This window comes from Thunnus albacares, chromosome 13 (assembly GCF_914725855.1).
Source record: "Thunnus albacares chromosome 13, fThuAlb1.1, whole genome shotgun sequence".
NCBI lineage: Eukaryota > Metazoa > Chordata > Actinopteri > Scombriformes > Scombridae > Thunnus > Thunnus albacares.
The window spans coordinates 27,422,353-27,447,790 of NC_058118.1; the positions used below are offsets into that span (position 1 = coordinate 27,422,353).

Here is a 25,438-nt window from a genome sequence, read left to right on the forward strand (position 1 = left end):
CGCCTTGTGTTGACTTTCAGTAACTTTTCTGTCAGTACACACACACACTTCGCCTTCATAAATTAGCAGAAAGATGTTTGGTTCCACCAGCGTATTTTATGATACTGCGGTGCGTTTTGAAGACTGCAAATAAAATGTAAACATCAGGTAGCATGAAGCCGGTGGTACCAACATTTCTTTCAGTGTGGGATGGTTGAATGGTGGCGGATGAAGAAAAGCCCCGTTTGGCCTATTTTTGGTTTGATGAATAATTCTGACAGATGGCGGTTATACTCTAAAACTGCATGTTTCCAGTGGCACAGTAGTGGAGAGTTATGTAAACTGTTTTTCTTTTTCTGGTATTATTGTGTTGTTTTAATATTTTGGTACACTGATTGAATCCTTATTAACTTACCTGTCATCAAAATACACTTTAGAGAGTTCATTATCATAAATTTTTTTCAAAATCCTGATGCTGGGAGGCACTTTTCTCAGATTCAGGAGCTACTTTTATCACTAAAATGCTTTGTGAAAAACTCTTAGACCAAAAACATATGAGAACTAAAATTCGTTCTGACACGCCCCTTATTTTTAGGAGTTTCTCCTGCAGTAACTCAGCCAGTTAGGAGCTACTTTCAGCCTTAAGATGTTTTGTGAATACGGCCCCAGACTGACATTTTATTTTTGTGTGAATCCAGCAAAAAGCTGGAATACAGTTTGATTGTCTCAACACTGATTCCTGGATTTGAAAAAAAACAAACAAAACAAACATCATGGCATTGAATTCAGTCTGAAAATGTCTAAAACTAGTCGTAATGAAAGCTCATTTAGGAAAACTTTACAGCACAGAGATAATAAACTGAGAAACCTCACTGACAAAACAATGCAGACTGCTGGAGATGCAGGAGGACGGCAGATAACATGACAAACAGTTTATAGAGAGCATCCAAAATTGTCCACCTTACATGTGTCATGTTGGGAAAAGGTCATTTTAAAAGGCAACAGGTGAGTTTTTAAGACAGGGCCGATAAACAATAAGATAAATGAAAATGTTGGCATTACAGTGTCACAGCTGTTGGGACAGTTTTTGTATTTTTTTTTATTCACACTGTGCAGGAAACGCAGGATCGACTGACCGTGCCTCGTCTGTCACAGAGATCGATGAGTTTCCAGCCGTCTGCTCACTTGCTGTTGCCTCGGGAGGTTCGCTGTTTGGTCATGGTCGTCAGCATCTGGCTGATGTAAGAGGTCAGGAGGTCGTCCATTTTGTAGCCCTGAGGGGTCCAAGATCAGACGCACTTTAGTAAACTTGGGAATTTAATACTCTTTTCCAGGCAATCCTGAGATTTCTTGCCATAAAGTAAGTCTGATGTTAAAAACAGAACTGCAAATAATTCAACAATATCTTTGAAGTGGAAAAAAAACGTCGTCAGCCATAAAAAATCATATGAAACTCAGTTTTTCAGTTCTAGTTTTTGAGTGTTATACAGGAGACTAAATATTATATCTGAAGTCTTTTTTAATTTACTAGCAGACAAATGATGATGTCTGTGTGGCACATAGGACATTTCCACTGATTTAAATGTTATTTTTTTATATGTGTAAAACTTTATTTTGAATGTTAACAGACACCCTCCCCCCATTTAATTTCACATACTGGTAGTTGGAATGGAAAAGGCAATAGACCACCTGGGGGTATATAAGGAATGAGCGGTTGCACTCTTCAGTTGGCAGTTAACGTTAAGAGTAAAGCCACTGAAGATCAGCCGACTCACCAAGTGTCAATTTGTTCTTTCAGTTGGGTAAATGTCATGTAAGTGTGTATTCAATTTTTCGGTTTTTCTATTTAATGTACTGTTTTTATTGTGTTATTGTTGTTTTTACTGTTATTGTACTGCTTTATGTATGGTAGCGTGTCTGTAGGTTATTAGTGTATATGCGCTAGCTAGGTGGAGCAAGTTGGCACTAGCTTGCCAGTTACAATGATAGTTATCTTTAAATTAAACAGATGTAAGGTTTGCCTGACTGCACTGATATGTATGTATGTATGTATTTATGTATAAGATTTAATGTTATAGTGTTTTGTGGTTTGTATTTTCTTTGTTTTGTTCGTTTTCCTCTAGCAGTTAATAACGTTTATTTTCAGTTTGTTTATAACGGATAACGTTTATTTTCAGTATGTTTATAACAGTTAATAACGTTTATTTTCAGTTGTTTACAACGGTTATAGAACATCGTCAGTTAGAGCCAGAGCCCGAACAGCTGATTAGCAGCGCTGTTGTTTACCGTTGTCAAGGCAACCAGGCAGCTCACGTTGTAATACATCACGCGTAAACAGAGGATGAATGAGTGAGATTATATTGTAATGTAAATGTTGCGTGATTGAAGTTATGAGGGAATGAGATAATTGTTTTATACCTGAAATGATAAAACTGTAAATAGACTGATATAGTACTTTCAGTGCTCTGTTATAGAATTGATAATTTTTAATAGCCTATTTTATGTATATATATTTTGTGATTCTGTCAGACTAATGATTTTAAATGGAAATAGCTAGTTTATACATGATTACTGTATTTTGAAATATTGAATTTTTATATTATATTGTTATTGTTTTGGATTGTTGTTCTATTGTTCCAACTAATTTAAATTGGCAGTTAATGTTAAGAGTAAAGCCACTGAAGATCAGCCGACTCACAGAGTGTCAATTTGTTCTTTCAGGTGGGTAAATGTCATGTAAGCGTGTATTCAGTTTTTCGGTTTTTCTATTTAATGGACTGTTTTTATTGTTGTTTTTACTGTTGTTGTACTGCCTTATGTATGGTAGCGTGTCTGTAGGTTATTAGTGTATATGCGCTAGCTAGGTGGAGCAAGTTGGCACTAGCTTGCCAGTTACAACGATAGTTATCTTTAAATTAAACAGATGTAAGGTTTGCCTGACTGCACTGATATGTATGTATGTATGTATGTATTTATGTATAAGATTTAATGTTATAGTGTTTTGTGGTTTGTATTTTCTTTGTTTTGTTCGTTTTCCTCTAGCAGTTAATAACGTTTATTTTCAGTTTGTTTATAACGGATAATAACGTTTATTTTCAGTATGTTTATAACAGTTAATAACGTTTATTTTCAGTTTGTTTATAACGGTTCGTAACGTTTATTTTCAGTATGTTTATAACAGTTAATAACGTTTATTTTCAGTATGTTTATAACAGTTAATAACGTTTATTTTCAGTTTGTTTATAACGGATAATAACGTTTATTTTCAGTATGTTTATAACAGTTAATAACGTTTATTTTCAGTTCCAGTTTATAACGGTTCGTAACGTTTATTTTCAGTATGTTTATTTTCAGTTGTTTACAACGGTTATAGAACATCGTCAGTTAGAACCAGAGCCCCAACAGCTGATTAGCAGCGCTGTTGTTTACCGTTGTCAAGGCAACAAGGCAGCTCACGTTGTAATACATCACGCGTAAACAGAGAGGATGAATGAGTGAGATTATATTGTAATGTAAATGTTGCGTGATTGAAGTTATGAGGGAATGAGATAATTGTTTTATACCTGAAATGATAAAATTGTAAATAATGGACTGATATAGTACTTTCAGTGCTCTGTTATAGAATTGATAATTTTTAATAGCCTATTTTATGTATATATATTTTGTGATTCTGTCAGACTAATGATTTTAAATGGAAATAGCTAGTTTATACATGATTACTGATTTTGAAATATTGAATTTTTATATTATATTGTTATTGTTTTGGATTGTTGTTCCATTGTTCCAACTAATTTAAATTGGCAGTTAATGTTAAGAGTAAAGCCACTGAAGATCAGCCGACTCACAAAGTGCCAATTTGTTCTTTCAGAATAAATTATTTTTCTAAAATATGTCACCCCTTGAGTGAGCTTCCACTCTATGGGTGTAACATCTGTCAAAAAATCTTATAAAAATATGCCCCAGTCCATTCTTTTCTGCTGTTTTGGCCATTTTTGCCCAAAAGCTGCTGAAGTCAACCATAAGACAGATGTCCAAATACAGAGAAATTTTGTTCATGAACATGTTATTTAATTCGTTTGGCTCACCAGTGAGGTTTCACACAGCAGCTTGCTGCCTCGGACCAGGTTTCCGATGGTGATATGGAAGTACGTGTTGCCACTGCTCCAGTTGGAGATCTTAGTGAAGGGGTGAGTGGTGAGGATGTCCTACGGGAAGTATAACGAGTCAGGTGAGCACAGATACACTGCTGCTGGCAGAAACAGCTATATCATACATACAAGGAAATTAAAAATGACACCACAGTAACAGAATGAAAACACATCGTGGTGCTTTAACTAATATGTAACTTAAAGCCAAAATGACTGAGATATAAAAATCCCAGATCTTGTTTTTAAAGGTTTGTTTGGTGGATTTGTGGGTCATAACTCCAACCTTTCAGGCAGCCAAATCACAAAGTTCTCTTTTGTAGCTGTAAACATTTGGATCAAATCAAAACTATTTTTTTAACACAAATTGACACAAACAGATAAATCTGGACCCACCTTAGACTTTGGATCAATCAGACTGACTCCATGTTTGTTGATTGCTATCAAGAGGGTTTCTGGGTAATTTGGATCAGTTGTTTGCTGCAGATAAAACAGAATAATTTTAAAAAGAAATTTCACACGTTATTGTGTATTCCTGTTTTCTTAAAATGAGAATAAACACAAAGTAATCACAACAGATGACAAGACAACTCTCAAATTCAACTTTTTATATGCTTTTATAAACTAATTACTGTGATCTAACGTCTTTACCTTGATTTCAAAGAAGGCAGAACCAAATGTTGACCACTTGTAAATGATTTTCAGGAAGGAGAGTTTGGCTTCTTCTCGAGTCTTCCCTGAGTGTTTGTTGAACAGCGACATGATGGACTGAGAGCACAAAAGAAAGACACTTTTTCACTTATTCATTAATTATGTTTACACTCTTATCTCTAATCAGGGTTCAGGGCACTGTAGCTTTAACTGGCGTCCATTTAGCAGAGATATTTGAATAATAACATTAAAGTCAGTTTTTCTGTGTTTCTTTGAATTGACCTCTAAATGTGGGACGCTATTATTTTGTATTTGTGTTGTGTTTGTAACATTAATTGATGCCTGTGTAATTTCTAGGGTAAGTAGCTCTGGTTTCAGTCTATATTTTGTATATTTTTTAGTTTTTTTTACTTATTTGTTGACTGTGATTGAGCCAATATTAATATTAGAGTATCGCCATACACTTTTATGGATAAAACACATCTATTCTGATGTATGTTTTATCTATGTGAACATCAGAAGTCAAAATACATGCGAACTACCAACATCAGATTTAAAATTTGTATTTTTGGATGAGAATAGCTACTAAAATAATGAATAAGTTAACAGAGAACTGCAAACCAAGATGCTTCAATCAAAAGTTTTTTTATTCTACGTCTGTGGCCACAAGCTCAAATGGAAAATATTTGTCAACTGATCATTGGTGCATAACCTGACATGAAATAATACAAGAAATTTCATTCAGACGTCTCGGTGTGTGAGTCAGTTCGTGCTGCTCTCATATATCAGCTCACCCTCTTCCAGTCGTCGGGGGACAGATATCTGATCTGCTCCTGAGGGACGAGCTCCTTGATGATCTTGGAAATGTTGTGGAAGTGGGATTTGTCTTCCTCATACTTCACCCTGTAGATCAGCGCCGCCAGCTGATGCACTTCCTCCTTGGAACACTTGTGGTAGCCACGCAGATACTTAGGCAGCTCCTGCACAGAGAGGAACGTCATTTTTACAATACTGCACGTCTGCATGTGTTTAGTTCAGTTTTTTCAGTTTGAAGCTGTCCGTTGGTGTTAAACTCATCCCTAAACATACACAGAACATCCAAACTCCTTTAAAAAGACCATGTTGATCCACTTGTTAAGCTGTTTTAAGTAAAATAATCTGTAGCAGAGGCCACTCACTTGGTAGTAGTGGAAGATGGAGTCAGCCATGGAGTCTTTTCCCGGTATAGTGTTCGTCCACAGCTTCTTCATGAAGAACACCTGATATGTCAATGAAGGCACAACACCTGCACACCCGCGACACACAGTTGAGAAGATAAACTGTTACAACCAGATGAAACAATCAGACAGAGGACACATTTACAAGATTTGCCTTTTGTTGGAAGAGATATAGTTGAATTTTAGTTTACCATCTTTCACGTGTCTGGCTTTCTTGATCCAGTCAGTCAGGTGCCTCACAAAGTCGAAGAAGAAGTCGCCATCAGGCACACTGATGACCTGGAAAACCACAAAATAACAGACTGAAATTACCAACATTTATATTATAACCCTCTGTACACAACATGTCATATTTACACTTCAGTTTTTACACAGATTAAACACACAAGATATAACATGCTGATTAGCACGAAGCAGATTTTTTACCTTCAGAAAGAGCCAGGCTAGCTGTTTCCCTCTGTTTCTGTTCTTTATGCTAAGCTAAGCTAATCTGCTGCTGGCTGTGGCAACACATTAAACAGACAAACATGAGAGTGGTATCAATCTTCAGAAAGAGCCAGGCCAGCTGTTTCCCTCTGTTTCTTTTCTTTATGCTAAGCTAATCTGCTGCTGGCTGTGGCAACATGTTAAATAGACAAACATGAGAGTGGTAACAATCGTCTTATCTAACTCTTGGCAAGAAAGCAAATAAGTGTTTTTCCCAAAATGTAGATCTGTTCCCTTAAACAGCACTTACTGTACACTGTACTCAACTGTTCTGACAGACATCTAGTTTTAGAATAAAAAACATATAATTCACAGTATATTGATGCTACAGTACTAACATACAGGGTATTTACTAGAATCCAGTTAATAAGGCTACAGATTGTCTTCACCTTGTCAGTGATCTTGACAAAAAGACTGAAGCCCTCAGAGGATTTGAGCATCAGACGTCCAGAGATGTTGTGACAGAAGTCTTTGGCTTTGGTGCTCGACTCCACTTCAAACACCTGCGAACACAACACAACATGACAAATGAGAAAGAAACTGAAATTGTGGGGAGAAAAATGTGAATTTTGAGCAAATATTTTCAGTGTAGCAGGTTTACAGAAGGCCATGTGCAATATATGATAATAAAAATGTCAATGCTGTTGTGTGGAATCTCGAATTATGATTGTTTTTTATAATTTCAAGTAAACTGAAGGATTATATTGATCAATTTCCAACTATTTTACAACCTTCTAGACTCATAAAAATCATTCAGAACCCTTTGGATAATGTCAAAAATGCTTCTTTACATACTGTATGTGGAGTCCAAAATGTCTCAATGCTAATCACAGACAATCAGGGTGTTGATTTTTAAATAAAAGCTAATATGAGCTTCGTAGCTAGTATCAGTCTAATTCTTGCAGTTATTATATGTTATGTAATGATATACATTTTGGATTTTAGTCGTCACTGACCTCATCTGAGTCATCAGGGAAGTAAACTTTGTGGAAGATCTGAGTGGTTTTGTGCTGGATGGCCTCCACCTCCACCAGGTGAGGAGGGTACTTTCTCGACCCATTTCTACAATAAATGAAACAGAAGAGAGACGAATGTAAAGTGAACAGAACAAGAGTATTTATGAAGACCAGAAGAAAGGGACGTGTGTGTGTGTGTGTGTGTGTTACCGTAAGGCTTTCTGTAGTCGCTGCATGCAGTCTGGAGCCAGCGGATAGTGTTTCTTAGCCTGTAGGAACTTCTGGACATGAGGCAGCAGGATGTTACTGGGAGGAAACAAACCAGTGCAGAGCCACAGCAGCTCCCAGCCCTTCTCTTCACTGTACCTACACACACACACACACACACACACACACACACACACACACAGAGTAAGCAATGATCTAATGATGAGCTATGATCCAACTGAGTTAATGGTCAAAAATGTGTTCTTTTGGCATTAAAATATCAACAGCAGTGCCGTTGTGTGAGTTAGAGATCTAAAAAAAACCCTCTCATTTAGTGAGTTAACCCTCCTGTTGTCTTCCCATCGACCATGCATCTTTTGTCTTCCCGGGTCAATTTTGACTCGGGAAGACAAAAGTCCACAGATGCTATAAATTTTAATAAAACACCCAAAATTCAATGAAAGTAGTGATCATTACTTTTACTTGCACAGTGTGTGGTATGGAACCATCCATGTGATCTTCAGGCAATAACATGAAGGAAATCCACATTTCTGATATAAGAACATTTGAAGACGGGTCAAATTTGACCCGAGGACAACAGGAGGGTTAAATATACTTAATGGCCAAAGAAAGAATCATAAAGAAACTGTAGCACGGAGGAACTCGACTGAGTCCTGATCTCCCATCCAACACCTTTGGGATGAACTGTATCGCCAACTGTGGGCCAGACCATCACCCAACATCCAACTCCAGATATATTCTTCATATCAACTGATCTATAATTTTGTCATCCTGTTTTTTCATGCTGTAATTTTGTCTTAGTCTATTCTGTTCACACAACATCTATTGCATGTATCCGTCCTGGGGAGGAGGAGGGATCCCTCCTCTGTTGCTCCCTCTGAGGTCTCTCTTCCATTTTTTCCCCTTTAAAGGTTTATTTTAGGAAGTTTTTCTTTATTCAAATCGAAGGTCTAAAGACAGAGGATGCTGTATGCTGTAAAGATTGAAAAGCCCCATGTTGTGATTTGTGATATTGGGCTTGTATAAATAAAAATGGACTTGACTTGAACATCAGTGTTGGACCTCACTAATGCTCCTGTGGCTGAATAGGAGCAAATCCCTGCTGGCATGTTAAGTCTTGTGATAAAAACCTTTGCCAGAAAAGTGGAGGCTGATATAGCTGCAGCTTATTGCCAATGGGTTGTGAATGACATGTTTAACAATCACATGAGGGTGTAACGTCCCGGCGTCCATTTACTGTTGGACATATAGTGTACCTGCTGTATTCATGCATTAGTTTTCCTTAAGTGTATGAAAAGCTGTATGAAAGCTGTGTCATTATGCATTTATAACATGTTTTCTTATTCTAAATAAATGAACGTAAGAAGAACCAAAACTTTCATCACATCTCAACTGTCCCTGTCATGTTCGTAAATACTGAACTCATAATTCTGACATTTGTAAGAGCTCCTTAAAGGCAGCATCATGCTCTGCTACATGCTTTACATCTTTGATATCTGTTTATGTGTGTGTGTGTGTGTGTGTGTGTGTGTTTTAAACTTACTTGATCTGATTATCGGTGAGCTGTTTGAGAATCTGACAGAAGATCTCGTCTTTGAGCGGCTCGGCCTTCAGCGCTCCTTCAAAGATCTGATCGGTGAGCTCGTTGACAGAGCGTGCTCGTTTGGACGGGTAGTCGCCCATATACTTCATAATAGGTAGGGCCACAGTTAAGGACATCGACTGTTAACATGACAACAGGTCGTGAGGTACAGTGTAATGTGACTGAGTGGTTCTGAAGCTTATATGAGGCTTCATCAGTCTGAGTTATTCATATCAAGTGGATATCTGCCACATTTACAGTCTTTTTAGCATCAAACTCCCTCTTTGTGTTTCCCTGTTGAGCTGCAGTGGAAGTATAGTAACAAAAGGAGGGACTCTGGCACTAAAAAGACTGTAACGTTGAAAGATATCTACTTGATTTGACTCATTTGGACGCTGAAGCTTCACATTAGGCCTTGGTAAGTTTGGAGAAAAGGTTTAGAGACTATTAAATTTACAAAAAAGACATTAATGACAAAAAAAGAGCCAAACATACAACAAAACCTGTTCATCCTCCACTAAAGGATATCTATGAAGGCCAGGCAGGCCTCCTGGGAGAGCTCCTCGTGGGCCAGAACCTTCTTCAGCAGAGGCTGTTTGAGAGGCTCCCTGCTGCAGCTCCACAGACGCTCCTTCCCTCGGGCTTTAGAGATCATCACCCTGCTCAGAGTGCTCTTAGGAGGAGGCCTGGAAACAAGGAGAAGAAACATAACATTCTTGCATAATACAGCTATATGTTAACAAGGCAACTGTATACGTTCAATATCAATATTGTTTGGACACATGGAGTAAGACGCCTGAATTATATCTGTATGTGTGCATGTAAAGATTTGGGAAACACACCTGAAGTAGTCGTAGGAGAACTCCTCCAGTGTGTAGGCCTTGGTTTTGTCCTCATTGTCAGAGAGGTTACTCAGGGAAACACTGATGGATTCTCGCCTCTGATCAGGAGTCATAGTTACCAGGGCCTGAAAGAGAAAAGAGGAAGAAAGACAAAGAGACAGAAAGAGTGAAAAGAGGGCTGAAGACTTGTGAAAGGTGAAGCCACAGAGAGGAGACGTCTGAGTTATTAGACTCACTTGCAAAGACAAGATGTTAAGATGTAGTTATATAGTTTTTTATAAATCGACAGAAGGATGCATCAAATGACTTACACAGAGAATGTTTTTAAAGCAATAGTTTAACATTTTGGGAAGATTTATGATTTCTTTCCAAGAGTGAGATGAGAAGTTTGATTTCAGTCTGATGTCTGTGCACTTCATCTGCAGCTGGAGTCAGGATGTAGTTAGCCTAGCTTAGCATAAAGCATAAACTAAACTATAATGTTAAAGACAGACGAATGGACAAATGAATTGATCACTGTTTAAATGCAAAGTCTTGTTGCTCCTAATTACTTTCCAGCAGCCAATAATATCTCTTGTTCAGAAGTTGATTTAGCTGTTTCACCTGTTGCATTGCCGTTAATAAGACGCATCTCGCATTCAGTTGAGTTCTGTCTCTGTCAGTAATGTTATCTCACGTTACTGGTTCTTGGAAAAAACAGATTTATGAACTACATTCATCTGCCGAGAGAATTAGACAAGAAGCAGCAACGAAACAATTGGGACAAACTACAATAACATGCAGGCAGCACACCCACATTTATTAAGATGTAAGCTAATATAACATTATCAACTGCTGTGGCTGTAATGTTACTTTCAGTTGGCTATCTTTCCTCTTGTCAATGTCAGGAATTGGTGACAGATGTCGATCACTGTTTCCTAAAGCTCAAGATGTTGTTGTTCTGGCTCCACTCACCACTATGTCATACTGCGGTCTGGTGATAGTAGGAAGTACGTAGACACAGTCTGCAGGGAAGTCCCCTCTCTGTTTGGTCCTGTCGTTGATGCCGTGAGCCCAGCCAGAGTTCATCACATGCTCTCCGTCATGTTCATCCAAGATGATCAGATCCCCCTTGGAGAAACTCAGGAATGTGGAATCTACCCCCGCTGGGAGATAAAAACGAATATATGCACAATTAAGGAAAACAAAAGCCAATGTCTCCCAAAAGTGAGGCCAAAACTTACAAAAAATTAACCAAAACATGCTTTTATTTTCAAACCCTCGCTGCTTCTTACCAGGGTTGGGACAGTCCAGCAGTCCTACCACATACTTGGACTTCTTCCTCAGACCCTCCAGGAAGGCGACCACCAGGTCGCGGATGTCTTCTGCGTTGTTGGAGGTGAACGTGTACTCGTCTCCTTTCATGGTGGCCAAGGTAAAACTCTGGCCCTGCAGTTTACCCCCTCTGGAAAACGAAGTTTACTTTAACCGATTGCTTTCATTAATGTATAAATTAATTTCCAAAACATGGACATCATGTAGTAGTTCATGAAAGTAGAAGATCCTAACCATAAAAAAGGTAATTTTTTTCAACTTTGGGATACGTTTTTTAAAAGGAATAAACTACTTTTTTTCTTTTCTGTTGATTGATAATTACAGCTCCAGACCACAGTACCACAGTTTAGTGTTGTATTGAATTCAGAAGTTATACATCTGTGCATAGAAAATGACAATAAAACAAACTCAAGTGCAAACAGGCGACATTAAGAGCATGACCCAAATTAATGGTACTTGTATTAAGTAAAAAAGAAAGATAAAGTCAGATACAACCAGAGGTCCAAACCAAAAATTACATTTTCTACGTAAAAAGGTAATGTTCCTCAAAGCATGTAGACAGTTGTACTTTATTTTGAAATCATAGCAATGCTAGAGCTGAATTTAAGCAATATTCATGCTAGATGGCTAACACAGAGCAAATGTTAAAAAAAAAAGCTAAATTTATGATTTGTTGATGGTTATGAACTCTGGTAAGTTAATATGTTAGTTTTTCTGTTTGCTGAATTAAAAAAAAAATTCTAAAAAAAAAAGCTTAATTATGTTTTTGTTGGAGAATTAAAAGCTTTGGACCAAATTATCCTAAATCCAAAAACTGAGCTGAACCTATTTGTAATGTAACAAATAGTATTCTCATTCTCCCTCATCAATACATCACTGATATATTGATAAACTGCTTGAGTTAGTGTTTTCGTAATATTTTCAGGTCTCACTTTGGATAAAATTGCACATACATACAGTATCAGTCAAACATTTGGATGCACTTTCTCATTCAAGTGAATGGGAAGATGTGTCCAAACTTTTACTGGTACTATCTTGTATAATTTTGACATACGATGTTTTGTTTTCAGTGTTGTTTTGTGTGTTGATACAGTGCTTCATACCTGCTACTGGACACAGCAGTGATCTCAGGGAAAGAAAGCTCCAGAAGGACCTGCTCCTGTTCGTCCACAAAGTAAACCCCGGTCCAGTTCACTGCCACGATCACGTCATTCTTGGGCAGGCTGGGCCCTGTGAACAGACAGTAACATATCCATGAAAACACACAAACATACACAGGAAAACATAGTTTGCAATAGAATATCTTTGCCTTTCAGTGCTTTGGTGTCACCAACCTGAGAATTTGAAGGCCTCGTAGAAGCGAGAGAAGAGTAAAGGCCACTTTAAACGAGCAAAATCCACCACATCCTCCTTCACCTTCTGCGTGTTCATCCTCCTCTTCATGTGTAATCCCTGGACGTTTAGTGGTTGTTAGTCATCTTCACACAATTCAAAAAACTCAAAACATAAAAAAAAAGACAAAGTGCTGGTTTTGGTCACCTTTTTGTGGGCGTTGATGATAAGCTGAGCCCACTTCTCTGCGGTCTTTGTTGAGGTGATTTCTCTGTCGGGGATGTAGGAAGGGATGAGGCTGAGCAGGCGGTCCTGGAGGATCTCTAAACCATAATCCACATAGTACTGCTGAGAGGCCAGTTCTGCTAGATCCTCCTCCTTTGGGACAGATACAGAGTCAAGAGATGATCGCAAGAAATCAAAACCAATATCTGTGATAGTCACTGACTTCTTTAACTGTCTTTTACTGACTGTTCTCCTGCAGCTGTGGTTATAGAAGAGCCCTTATTGTATCAAAAGTGACCAATTTGGACCAGTTTTTGGTTAATTTTTGTTCTGGTGTTGTGTTTTAAGTCTAACTCAAATTTGCAGCTCAACAGTATGAAATATCAATTTATTCAGAAATGTTTTTAAATATTTGTTTGATTGCTAATAAGGGTTTAATTTGTACCAGTACCTCTCAATTTGGATTCAGACTTTTGGCCAACATTTCATGGCAAAAGTCCAGCTTCATAGAAGGATTGCTGCACGATTTTGATTTCAAGCACCTATAGTGATATATTGAGCACATTTTTTTGGCTTATTTTGAATAATTTTCAATGATATAAATATAAATATTTTCTTTTTCTAAGCACAAAAATATCAGATTTTGTGAGATGACAGGCCTAAACTAAAATATGTTTTTGCAAGAGATGGCACTGTCGGTCTGTCGGGTGGCGGACCGTCTGCTTGTCCACCATTTTGGTCCAAATTGAAATATCTCAAAAACTGTTGGATGAATTGGTATGAAACTACAAACACTGATGGCGCCAACCAATTAAACAGAGGATGTGCCCCGGACATTCAGGGGACTATTGTGACCTTTAGGGGCCTTATTTTGTTTGCTGGACATTGGAATAACATTAATGACTTTTGAAATCTCCTAATTTGTGTCTCTCACCTCCAGCAGGTCAGCAAGTTTTCACTTGTCCAATGAAAAATCTCTACAACTATTGGAGGGATTAGAAGAAAATTTGGAACAGACAGTCATGGTTGTCAGATGATGTATCTTACTGACTTTGGAGATCTGTTGACTTTTCCACCAGCAGGTGATATGTCTCAATATCTGTTGCTAGGAAACTTGGTCTTGATATTCATGTCTCCTTCAGGATGATGTAGTAACCTTTCTGATCCCTTAACTTTTCATCCAGCGCCATCATCAGGTCAAAATTTCAATTTCAGCATAACTTTAGACTCTTAGTCCTGTTAAAACATCTTCAGACTTTGCAGAATTGTCTGTGTAGCCTGAACATGTGTTGTTCATCTGTAAATTGAGCAAATGGAGTTGATGGGACTTTTTAAAGTTCTTGCACAAGATCTCCGGTGAAAAAAAGAAATCAATAAGTTACAAAACAAACAAAGCTGCTCACCCTCTCACAGCGGTACTCTCCAAACTTCACCCCTCGGACGATCTGCTGGTAAATGAGGTTTGTGGCGACGTAGTCCTCGGCCGGGTTGTGCCAAGGGTTGAAGATCTCCTTCCTGTAGAACAGTCTCCAGGGGGCGTTCCTCTCCTGGGCGCCCTGCTCCTTCGCGTACTGCTCACACTGGGAGACGGCGTCCATGACGTGGTCGCTGCCGCTGCCCAGCGATGACACCTGAAATAATGAAGTTCACAAGTTTATCCAATAAACAGTAAAGTCAGAGATTTTCAGTTCGGATGTGAATATACAACCTCTATCATATCGGACAACACTGACTGTATGATTTTTAATGAGCAGGTAATACGGTGTCATATTATTGAAACTAATGATTAAATTAATTATTGATTAATCTAACAGTTATTCTCTTGATCAGTCGGTAAATCATTTAGTCTACAAGCATCAGAAAACTGAAAAATGCCAGTGAGAACATTTCTAGAGCTCAAGTTAACGTCATCACATACCTTATTTTGACCGAGCAACAATCCAAAATCATGCCAATTAATCTTCTGTCAATTAGTGAATCAATTAATCAACTAACTGTTGCAGCTCTACACATTATATACTGGTCTAATCCCAGTTATACCTTGTCAAACAAAGCGATGTAGAGCGAGAAACCGAAGCGATCTTTGAGGTTTATCTTGTCTGCCAGAGCGTTGCACAGCTCACTGGCAGTGGTGGCCGAGTCCGCCAGGAGGGTCTTGGTGGTGCCATCCATGAACGTTACTGGGAGCATGATGGGCTTCTTCGATTTAGTGGCCTGGGGGGGGCAAAAAAAACTCTAATCAAAACAGTCTACAGCAATGCAACATCATGCCTTACATAAAAACATCAGATAATAAAGTTTTAATACTTAGGGGGAAATGAAAGAATCTAGTTTGAGGACAGTTTGCAGTTCATTACATTTGAACGGTGCATAATACCTGAAACCAGTTCTGCCAAGATTAGTACGTACATATGAGGTATCTAAGGTTAAGTAATTATTGGATCGTGTGCTGTAGTTACAAGATTTAAATGTAAGAAGAGATGTGAGGTCGTTGGAAAGCTTTAACAGTTGAGCTTTAAAGATTAAGATCATGAGATGATTATTTCTTCTAGTCTGTAAGAGAGTCAATAGAAAACTGGTTACGGAGAGCAACAGGCGTGTTCAGTACCTGTAATTCCAACCAAGATGGCGGCTGGGTCCTTGTGCGGTTGGCAAACGTCCTTCTCAACCTTTCCTCACAATATGGAGCGTAACCAGGTGGACCGTTGACTAGAAACGTCCGTAAATACTGACAACAGAAGGGACAGAGGAGATGGAAAGAAAAAACAGTTATTATCTTTTTAATGTGAAGCACTTTGAGCTGCATTTTGTATGAAAGGTGCTATACAAATAAAGTTTATTATTATTATTATTAGTGTAAAAGTGAGTAGAATTAAGTCCTTGAAGCATGAAAATACAAACTGATTTCACAGGGGATCCCAAAAATAGAGTCATAAAAGTCAAAAATGAAAGAACAACATGTTTTTTTTTAACTAAAGGGGATAAAAGCTATTACATTAGCATAATTGCAATGAAAGATAAAATATCTTCTACTCTGAGGAACTGTAAACACAGTGGCTGCTGAGAATATGCACATTATTTACATTTGACCACAGGAATAAAGACATAAACCACTAAACTCATCACCAACAGCTGTATCTAACAGTGTTTTTATTTCCCTCATTGACTTTGATGAATTTTTGTTAGTTCATCTGAAGAACAGACTCTGTGTCGTTTATTTATGTATACAGAAAGAGGCTGTTATACATCGAGAGCAGCTGACTCTGTGTTTCCAGTAATTGATCTGTCTTGTCAATACCTTCAGTTGGATTTTCATCAATCCAGTAAACATAGGGATTTTTTTTTTCCTCGGCTATGTTCGGTCTGTATTGATTTCTCAGTGTTACACAGCTGTTCTTACTGGCATATTTTGTTTTTCATGTTTTTTTTTGCAAGAAAAAAAATGCTTTTAATTATGGGATCAATAAAGTACAGACAATGTAAAAGAATTATAGTTAATCAAGCAGCACCTGGCTCACCTTAGTAAAACTTTATTTAACTTAATTACAGTGAGACTGCAGGTTTTTGATGATGTTTCCTGAATGTTTTGATCAATAATGTCAAACATTTCTTACTTTGACAAACTTTTCGGAGGGAGCGAAGCAGCCCACGCAGAGAGACAGCAGGATCCATCCGCGGGCGTGGCTGCTCTTCGACGGATTCTGAGTCAGCTGTTTGCAGATCTGACAGTAGATCTCATCCCTGTGAGAGAGAGAGACGGCTGAACGTAACCAGATCCACATCCTGAACACAGTGCTGCGGTAAATCAGAGGCTGTTCTGAATATCTCATTGTAAAAATACAATGAGTTAAATCAGAGGAAAATCCAGATACATATATTCATGGTCCTGGGAGGATTATTCTACATGACGACACTATTATCAGGTCAAACTTACCTTTTAAAGACACAGTGTAATGAAAAATACATTTCCAAGTTCTCATCCTGTGTCCCCACGCTTAATATGTGTTAAAAAATATTTCTGTATTTTTATTTCAAAATTTCTCGCTATTGTTTTTCTGTAAAAATATTTTTTATGACTCATCTTGAACTCAGGGGTGGTTACATAACTTAATCCAGTCCAATGTGATTATGGGGTGACTAACTAACCACATCCATCATATAAAACCACGCTTGATGGTTAGCTCGAGGCTAGCTAGCAGAGTAATATCTCAGTAGGAGGTGTGTGTTTGGATTTCAGCTGGCAAAAAAACATGTTTACATTTCCAAAGACTGTGATTCAGGTCAAATTTATTCATTTCACCCTCACATCCTCCTCCTCCCCGATCAAACATCGTGGTTGAGGGAGTTGTGTCCTCTACAGCTCCATATTGTGCTGTATTCGCTGAACCACAACCACTTTTGAGTTATCCAATCACATCTGTAGAATTTGATTTAACCCTTTCATGCATGGTGTCCACTACAGTGGACAGATATTTGGAAGCCATCTTGAACCATTTAAGTTGTAGTACCATGTCCCAACTACCAGGTGGTGAATCCCCAAAGTGTTGTCTACAATTCCATCTGAATATCATTTTTGACTCTCTGTGATTTTGAGATATTGAATCATAAATTCAAAATGGCGGAGGGTGGAGGAAATGCACCAAGTAGCTCAGGAATATCTGTTAAATACTAACAGGTAAAAAGTATATTTTTCAACTAGATAAGATATTTTAAATACTTTTATCAAGTTTTTAATAATATTTTTCTTGTACATTATTGTCTGTGACTGAAAATACATCTGTCCACTCCAGTGGATGTAATGCAACAAAGGGTATATTCTGTCTATTGGGCCTCGGTCTTGTTTTTCAAATATCTTCTCTATTGTTGTTGTTATCTAATGTGTATTCATACCATTTGCTCTTAGTAATAAAATAATATATATATATATATATATAAACATATATATATATATATTTTGCCTATATTGATTTCCATAAATCACTTTTTACACTGTTGATGCATGGTGTCTACTACAGTGGACACATTTCAAAATTCAATATATTAAAAAAAAGTTACTGACATGATTTTTCACTTGTTTAAGAGTAAAAATAAACAATAACATTTTTTTTTACTTAATAATTCATGCATGAAAGGGTTAAACCCCCCTTGCAACTAAACCCCCATCCCACCCAACATATTCTGTTTCACACAGAAATACATCACATTACTGAAGCTAAAGACCCTCCAACTTCCATTTCACTGTGACTTTAAACCACAAATTGTTTTATGACAGATTTTAAGATATGGAAAACTTATACTGAGCTCTCACAGTGAGGTGATGTGAAAACTAAGGGCTTTGTTAACATGATCTTTTGGAGGGAACTGGAAATAGAATGAAAATGTTTTTGGTGACCCCCCTGACCTTTCCTCAAGCTTCACTATTGGGCCAGAATTTTAACTTGTACATAATAAATGTACTCAGCTTTTCATGCTCCAGAGAGGATAAAAGCTTCTCATATCAGACTCTCTATACATTTTCTTTTATCACCACACTCAAGTAAAAATGTCAACTTTTTAAACAGAGCTAATTTCAACTATATTTAGTGAACAAATTCATGCTCTCAAGCAGATAAAACCTTCTGATTTTAACAAACGATGACCTTCCCTGAGGACTGACTCACTCATTTTTACTCCACTACTCATGAGGCTCTCAGCATAAAAAACCATCAGTATGTGATTTGTTTTATCCAACACAATCATACTGCAGAGTGTTATGAATAATGCAGCTTCAAAGGGCAGCTAAGCATGGATTTAGACTTTCAAAAAAGAGTTTTTAATGCCATTGTTTATGGATCGCAGTAGTCTGGATTCGGTGATGACCTTCAGACACTAAAACTACATTTGCTCGTAGGTCACCTGAGGGCGGGGCGTAAGATGCCGTTTCCGATGATGAAGTGAAGTTTCTCCAGGTTGGAGGTGGGTCGGTCCTCCAGCATGCTGTTCCCCTGGAGGCTGTAGTCCACCTCTGTCAACCTCCTGGTGACCTGCCACAAACATTAAAGAAAACAAACACCTGATCTTCTCCACGCCGAATGTAATCACACTGTTCATTAACGAGCTCCTCTGCTACACACAGAAATTAACCAGTGTCAGCCACATTTGTAACAATGGCTCAGTTAAACAAATAACATATGTAGACTGGAAGAAATAACATATTTAAATCCTGTGTTATGATTATGATCACTGTATTCTGTTGCTCTTCATATATTTACTTCATATACAACGTGTACAGCTTATTAGCAGTTATTTGGGAAAGTCTTTATGAGTTAAAAAGGGAGGGCGTAATAAGCTTAGGTTTCAGCTTTTACCTCTCTGGTATTTAGAGAGACTGTTAATTATGATAAGAAATTATGCATTGAATGTTTTCTTGAATGTATGTTAGACATAATGCTTTGTATATGTGTAAATGGTGTAAACATGATTTGATATGTATGTTGTATGTTTTATTATGGACCGGAATAAACTAATGAAATTTATTCTAATTAATTTCCACTGCAGAAACTTTCCAGAGGACCAAGAACATTTTGATGAACTCAGGAACTCTCTCTTTTGACTGAAAGAACCAGGGACTAAATTTAGTTTTTGTACAATAGGTAGTTCCAGGTGTGAAAATAATTCCTACTCTGGTGGTTGCACTTCCTGATGGTTCAGGGACTGATGGGGCAGAGTTTTCAGGGCTGAAAGTCACTGCATCACAGCTACGTCAACTTGTGTGCAGCCTCGTTCACAAAATAAGGAATTACTGGGAGCCACTAGTGTTAATATCAGGACAGAAGGTGGACTTTTTTATATGTTTATTACATTAAAATGATGTTGTTTGCTTTGCTTAGTTAAAAAAGGACCGAGATGGGGCACCTCGGTAGCTTACTGGTCCAGTTTTTTGAACACACTTTCAAGTGAATGGGGAAGTGTGTTCAAACTTTTGACTGGTACTGTATACCACATAGTCATGACCGCAATGTCCGTGGTTCAGTCCCGGCCACTGGCATGTGTTGCATGTCAAACCCCTCTACCTACCCCTGTTTCCTGTCTGTCTGCACTTTCACAAAGCTGACAAACAAAATGCCAGAAAAGTAGTCTTAGAAAAAGCATTAGCAAGGGAATGAGAGAGAGGGCTCACTGTACGTGGCATTCAAACTGACATTAACCATGCATGAAAAAACATATTGTTTAAATCAGCAAAAAACAGAGTTGTTAAACATGGATCAACTTCAACCAGAACGCTATGCAACGTCATCAGGAAAAGCTCTGCACTGGCCAATCAATAAACTGTATTTCTATAAGCCTCCAAACTCACATCTATTACTCCAACTGGATCATATTTTGACGTTTCTGAAACAACACATTTTTTTAACGCCACTTAGTTCATGAGTGTAGTTCCTGAAACTGTTTAGTCGAAAAGGACTATTCAGGAAACACATAAGAACAAACACAGAATCCAAAGACTCACAATTTTAATGTTAAATATCAAAATATTCACTATTCCGAGGGTTAATCTAACAGTAGTCGTATCAATATGTTGGTAATCTGTAAGCGGTGGCTAAATGCTAAAAATATCACCGTATAAACAGCAAATATTGGTGTTTACTTTAAAAAAGGAGTTGCTGGTATGAGTCTCACCTCCTCAGTGATCTTGGATTTCCTTTTCAGAGTGAGAGACACAAGTTTATGTCTGACGCTGTTCCTCTTCTGGCTGTCTATGGAGCTGTTCTGTAGATACAAACACGGGATAACAATGATGTTTTACATGCTTGTAGATCACATCCTCCACTGTCACTGTCTTCAAAAAGGTAACAATCATCATGCTCCAGAATTATTTGAAATGATTTGAGTATTTTTCACTCCACGTTCCAGCTTCTTTCTGTTCATTTCCTCTCACCTCTCCTTCCACCTGCAGCTCCTGCAGCTCCCTCTTGTAGGTCCTCTTGCCGAGGGTCTCGTAGATCTTGGTCATGACAGGGATCTTTTCGCTCCCGTCATTAATGACCATCTGGCATTTCGGCTCAGGCAGGTCCCCCATGAACCTCAACACGGTGATCCAGACTGCTAATGCAGCCTGGAGGACAAGACAGGATGTTTAATACAGCAGTGAGGAGAGAAATAAAAGTGCTTCATTATGTGACGTGACAGTTAAAACTTCTTTTCTTATCATATATACACATAAAGGTACTTTAATAACTGTTTTAATATCAGTCAATCAACCAACAATAATACCAATAATTAACATGAACAAATGACCATTAACCTGCACTACCTTCATATATTGTGTGTCACTTGGTCAAATTTAGTGGAAAAATCCACTTACAGTAGAACAAAACTGTCATTTTTAAGAGATATTTCTCACATTGTCGTTATTATAGAGTGAAAAATGATCTTTTCATAATGGCAAAACATCTGATTATAACGAGAAAAAACAACAAGTTACATGTTACAACGAGATGTGACTATCTGGATATAACAAGCTCATTTTCTAGTCATAAACAAGAAAACTTTTGTGGTATAATCTGGTTTAATAACTGGTATTTAATAACTGATCAGTCGCTACGGTGCTCTTGGAGAAATTTGGCAGCTCCTGAGAAGGTTCACGACTGTGCAAAGTTTTCTCCAGTTGGAGATTATGGCTCTCACTGTGGTTCTTTGGAGTCCCAGAGCCTTAGAAATGGCTTTGTACCCCTCCCCAGACTGATGTATTTAATGCAGTTCAATACTTTATTGCCATTTCAACAAATTGATTGGAATTTGGTGCAGTGCAGCTCAAATACAATGCAGTTCATGCATACACATATCATTTCTATTATACCTAAGAATGATGTTTAGTCCAAATGAACCAAATTATCAATGAATTTCGGTGGATTAGTGGATTAGTAATTATGGGGGCAAATACTTTTTCATGCAAGCCAAGTTGGTGTTGGATATCTTTTTTGCTTATATAAAGACAATTCTAATTTAAAAACTGTATTTTGTGTTTACTGTGTTAGCCTTTGTTTTATGTTAAATTTTGTTTGAAGATCTGGAACAGTTTAGTATGAGATATTGTACTGTACATACAAAAATAGAAGAAATCAGGAGGGGAGCAAATACATTTTCACAACACTGTAAATAACTCAGTGGACCGCTGGGAGGTGAAGAGGGCTTTATGTTTGTCTCACCAGTTGGTCTCCTTCGTCCTCGTGAAAGAGCAGAGGTTGTTTAAGTGGTCGTCTGATGTAGGTGTGAGTGGAAACACCCTGGAAGTAGGTGGCTGCGAACTTAGAGAACTTGTACTCAGACAAATCCTCATCTTCCTCGTCGGGTAGCGGCGGAGCTTCATTCACCACCTCCTCTTCGGCTTCCTCACCGCGAGGAATGTTCTCCAAGTCCTGAGCGACAGGAAAATACACACATGAAGAAATACGTTAGAAATAGCAGACTAGCTGGTGTAGTAAGTTCAACATTTAGCCAGATAGAGCCAGATATTTAGGAGGTAGCGGAGACCAAATCAGAGTTAAACTAAATGAATGTTAGATTTTAATTCATCAGGTGGACAGAAACATGACTCCAAATGAATGCTAATGTTGCTCTGTGTCTGCTGGATGTGTAAGTAGGTAACTGTTTGCTAACATGTTAGCAATAACAAAACCTTTACCATCATAATATGTCAGAGCTGTATGTATGTCAGCTTGTTGTGATGTTGTTCTGACCCAAAGTGGCCAAAAAACAAGATGAAAAGCAGTTTAAATCTATTACTTAGGCTTTGAGCTAAATGCTAACGTCAGCAAGTTAGCATGCATGCTAACTTGCTCACAATGACAATTCTACTATGCTGATGTTTAACAGGTATAATGTTCACAAAGCTCACCATCTTAGTTTAGTGTGTTAGCATGATAACTTTTGAAAGTATACAGCTAAAGATGATGGGAATGTCACTAGTTTTGCAGATATTTGGTCATAAATCAAAGTGTTGGACAGGTTGAAATGTTGGCATAACGATGAAAAGTTAAGAGATTATTAGATTTAAACCAACTATTTAAACCAACGTTTAAGGCCAGTATTTCCACAGTGGATGTAGCAAAGAAGAGAACAGTGTTTGTAGTTCTGTTTCTGAAAAAGCTGGGCAAAGTTTGTGGAAATACTGGATTTAAACGTTGGTTTCGCCCAGAGCAAAGATGTTCTCATCCTGAGCAGACAGTTAATACCCATGTGATCATGAAAATACCTTGGAGCATACAAAGCGCTGCCAGATAACAAGTAAAAAAAATAATGTTTGTATTTCCCCCATCAGGTTTGCACTGAGAAACCAGTCTGACTGGGTCACATATGGGGCTGAGGGATCACCAGAGTTATCAAAATTCATCCTGAGGGGAACATAAAAGCAATCCATCCAGTGGCTGTCATCAAGAAGGATTTACCCTCTGGGGACCATGAATGTATGAACAAGATTTCATGGCAGTTGTTACTGAGATAGTGGTTAACTGACTGACTGACATTGGTTAAAAATCAATATAAAGTAGTACAAAAATTTGAATTTATATGACTACAAAACCCATAATAATACATACTTCAAAGCCAGTTGGTGCTTGTCCGTCCTGGTTGGGCAATGGCCCGGAGTTCCCCAGGAAACCAAACATGCGGTCCACCATGTCTGAGTGGTCCACGGGCTGCTCCTTCTCCCTCTCCATCTGCTCCAGAAGCTCCTTCTTCCTCCTCGTCTCCTCCTTTTCCTCCCTCTCCCTCTCCTCCTGCTGCTGGACCAGTTGGTCGAGCCGCACCTGGTGTTTCCTCTCGGCCTCTGCCTTGGCCCGTCGAGCCGTCATCTGGTTTCGCAGCTGCTCCTCCTCGGCCAGGCGCTGGCGCTCGGCTTCCAGGCGATGCTGCAGCTGTGACGGGAGGTGAGAGAGGAAACAGGGGGAATAGGGTTCAGGTAGGGTGTTATGTATAAATCAGCAACCTGATTTGCATTTATTAATTTTCTATAAGCTTTTCATAAGTTAAAATTCAGAAAAAACTAGAGCTGAGGAACTGAAGGGAAATATTAAGGGTGTAAAAATGACTTTTTGTTATGATAATTCTAAGAAATGATTACACAACAGTGAGCAAAGAATATAAACTATTCTCAAAAGCTGAACACAATATAAAGTACTTTTACCTCTATTCAGTGTTTGGCTAACGCATGCTATTTACCAGACCTTACAGTAAGTGCTACAGCAGAATACGTCTACATTTCTACATGCTAACATGGCACACAACCAAAAGTAGGTAGTGCAGATGCCAAGGTCAACATCTTTGGACGCATGTGCGACATTGACAATATATAAACAGCAGCCGCATCTCGTCCGTTCAGGTCCACACGCTGCTCCGCTGTTGGGCTCCCAAAGAGCTCACCCATCTCGCCCAACTGACTTCGTCATTGTCGCATCACTGGAGCTGCAGACTTGTTAAGGATTATTATTTGCAAGTTCTCTGAAAGCTATTTGTAACTGATCAATTTAATAACAAGCTGAGATTTAGCAAACATTTTAAAAACGACTGATTTATTCAACATTGACTCTCAGAACAGGAAATGTGCAACAATGGCAGATAAAGTAGCATTTTTTAAAGCACAAACATTCTTAGAAGCTCACAAACATTTTCATATTTCACAAACAGACATGCAAACAGGTTAAAACAAGCTTATTTAAAAAGAATGTATAAAATAAGGTTTTATGGTAAAACATTTCTAAACATGCAAGGTTCTTTTGAAAAGAAAAAAACCCTACTCTTAAGAGCACCTCAGATTGGATTCAGTGTGCTTAAAGGCCTCAGTATGCTTCAAATGAAGTGCTTGTCGGATTGTCCAACAGTGTCTAAAACTCCCTTTCTGATGGCAGAGCAGTAATTTGACAAATATGTGCCACCTAAAGCAGCGACCGACCAGATGTGCAGAGATGAGAGTGAAAGTAAGGCAGGGTTTGAACTTCTCTCTCAGACTCTCTTTTTGCATTCTTCACACGACTATGTTTGTGAGTTTTTGTGTGTACAACTAAGTGAACTTTTGCCTTTAGTCGACGTTGGATGACATGTTGTAAAACATGTCGTTTGTTTGAAGCATACTAAGGCCTTAAAGCTGGATTAATAGTTGATGAATGAGTTTAAGGGGTTAAGGGTTGAACTTTCCTTTGCGTGATAGGTTGTGTTAAAAATAGCACCAGCCACCAGCCAAATGCTGGTAAAATATGCAAGTGGTGGCAGATTTGTGTCACTCACCAGCCCAAAAAACAATAATCTATTGATTGGCTGGTAAAATCTGAGCATTCATTAGCCATTTGGCTGGTGGACAAAAAAAGTTAATTTTGTACCTTGCCCACATCATTTATTTCCCAAACTTTTCCAAGAAAAGGAAAGACACCTGTAGTATACAACTTACTGTCACAGATACAGGTGAGTAAAAGGAAAGTTGCACCCATAATTCACACAAGGTGTCATG

The 25,438-nt window shown here is 38.2% G+C and overlaps 1 protein-coding gene and 1 long non-coding RNA gene across 4 annotated transcripts in view; one reads left to right on the plus strand and one right to left on the minus strand.

Moving 5' to 3' along the window:
- Positions 1 to 325: 325 nt before the first annotated feature.
- The window catches only part of LOC122994950 (unconventional myosin-VIIa-like), a 57,975-nt gene continuing 32,862 nt past the window's right edge, over positions 326 to 25,438 (minus strand). For both annotated transcript variants that reach the window (XM_044369775.1, XM_044369776.1), the window contains 27 exons: positions 23,535 to 23,852; positions 22,146 to 22,355; positions 20,876 to 21,052; positions 20,617 to 20,706; positions 18,853 to 18,980; positions 16,572 to 16,698; positions 15,566 to 15,685; positions 14,998 to 15,171; positions 14,361 to 14,588; positions 12,940 to 13,110; positions 12,735 to 12,852; positions 12,504 to 12,630; positions 11,361 to 11,530; positions 11,041 to 11,231; positions 10,087 to 10,211; positions 9,773 to 9,930; positions 9,206 to 9,359; positions 7,645 to 7,800; positions 7,435 to 7,540; positions 6,868 to 6,981; positions 6,184 to 6,271; positions 5,954 to 6,060; positions 5,570 to 5,755; positions 4,776 to 4,892; positions 4,521 to 4,604; positions 4,065 to 4,184; positions 326 to 1,253 (listed from right to left, as the gene is read on the minus strand). In XM_044369775.1, the coding sequence (XP_044225710.1) occupies positions 1,161 to 1,253; positions 4,065 to 4,184; positions 4,521 to 4,604; positions 4,776 to 4,892; positions 5,570 to 5,755; positions 5,954 to 6,060; positions 6,184 to 6,271; positions 6,868 to 6,981; positions 7,435 to 7,540; positions 7,645 to 7,800; positions 9,206 to 9,359; positions 9,773 to 9,930; positions 10,087 to 10,211; positions 11,041 to 11,231; positions 11,361 to 11,530; positions 12,504 to 12,630; positions 12,735 to 12,852; positions 12,940 to 13,110; positions 14,361 to 14,588; positions 14,998 to 15,171; positions 15,566 to 15,685; positions 16,572 to 16,698; positions 18,853 to 18,980; positions 20,617 to 20,706; positions 20,876 to 21,052; positions 22,146 to 22,355; positions 23,535 to 23,852 (3,957 nt within the window). In that variant the 3' untranslated portion in view covers positions 326 to 1,160. The remainder of the gene's footprint in view (positions 1,254 to 4,064; positions 4,185 to 4,520; positions 4,605 to 4,775; positions 4,893 to 5,569; positions 5,756 to 5,953; positions 6,061 to 6,183; positions 6,272 to 6,867; positions 6,982 to 7,434; positions 7,541 to 7,644; positions 7,801 to 9,205; positions 9,360 to 9,772; positions 9,931 to 10,086; positions 10,212 to 11,040; positions 11,232 to 11,360; positions 11,531 to 12,503; positions 12,631 to 12,734; positions 12,853 to 12,939; positions 13,111 to 14,360; positions 14,589 to 14,997; positions 15,172 to 15,565; positions 15,686 to 16,571; positions 16,699 to 18,852; positions 18,981 to 20,616; positions 20,707 to 20,875; positions 21,053 to 22,145; positions 22,356 to 23,534; positions 23,853 to 25,438) is intronic.
- LOC122994953 lies at positions 1,139 to 5,052 on the plus strand. Of its 2 annotated transcripts, none has more exons than XR_006406692.1 (3): positions 1,139 to 1,227; positions 4,068 to 4,166; positions 4,830 to 5,052. It is a non-coding gene; the product is annotated as an uncharacterized LOC122994953 (long non-coding RNA). The 2 variants fall into 2 exon arrangements; XR_006406691.1 differs by lacking the exon at positions 1,139 to 1,227 and adding an exon at positions 2,681 to 2,700.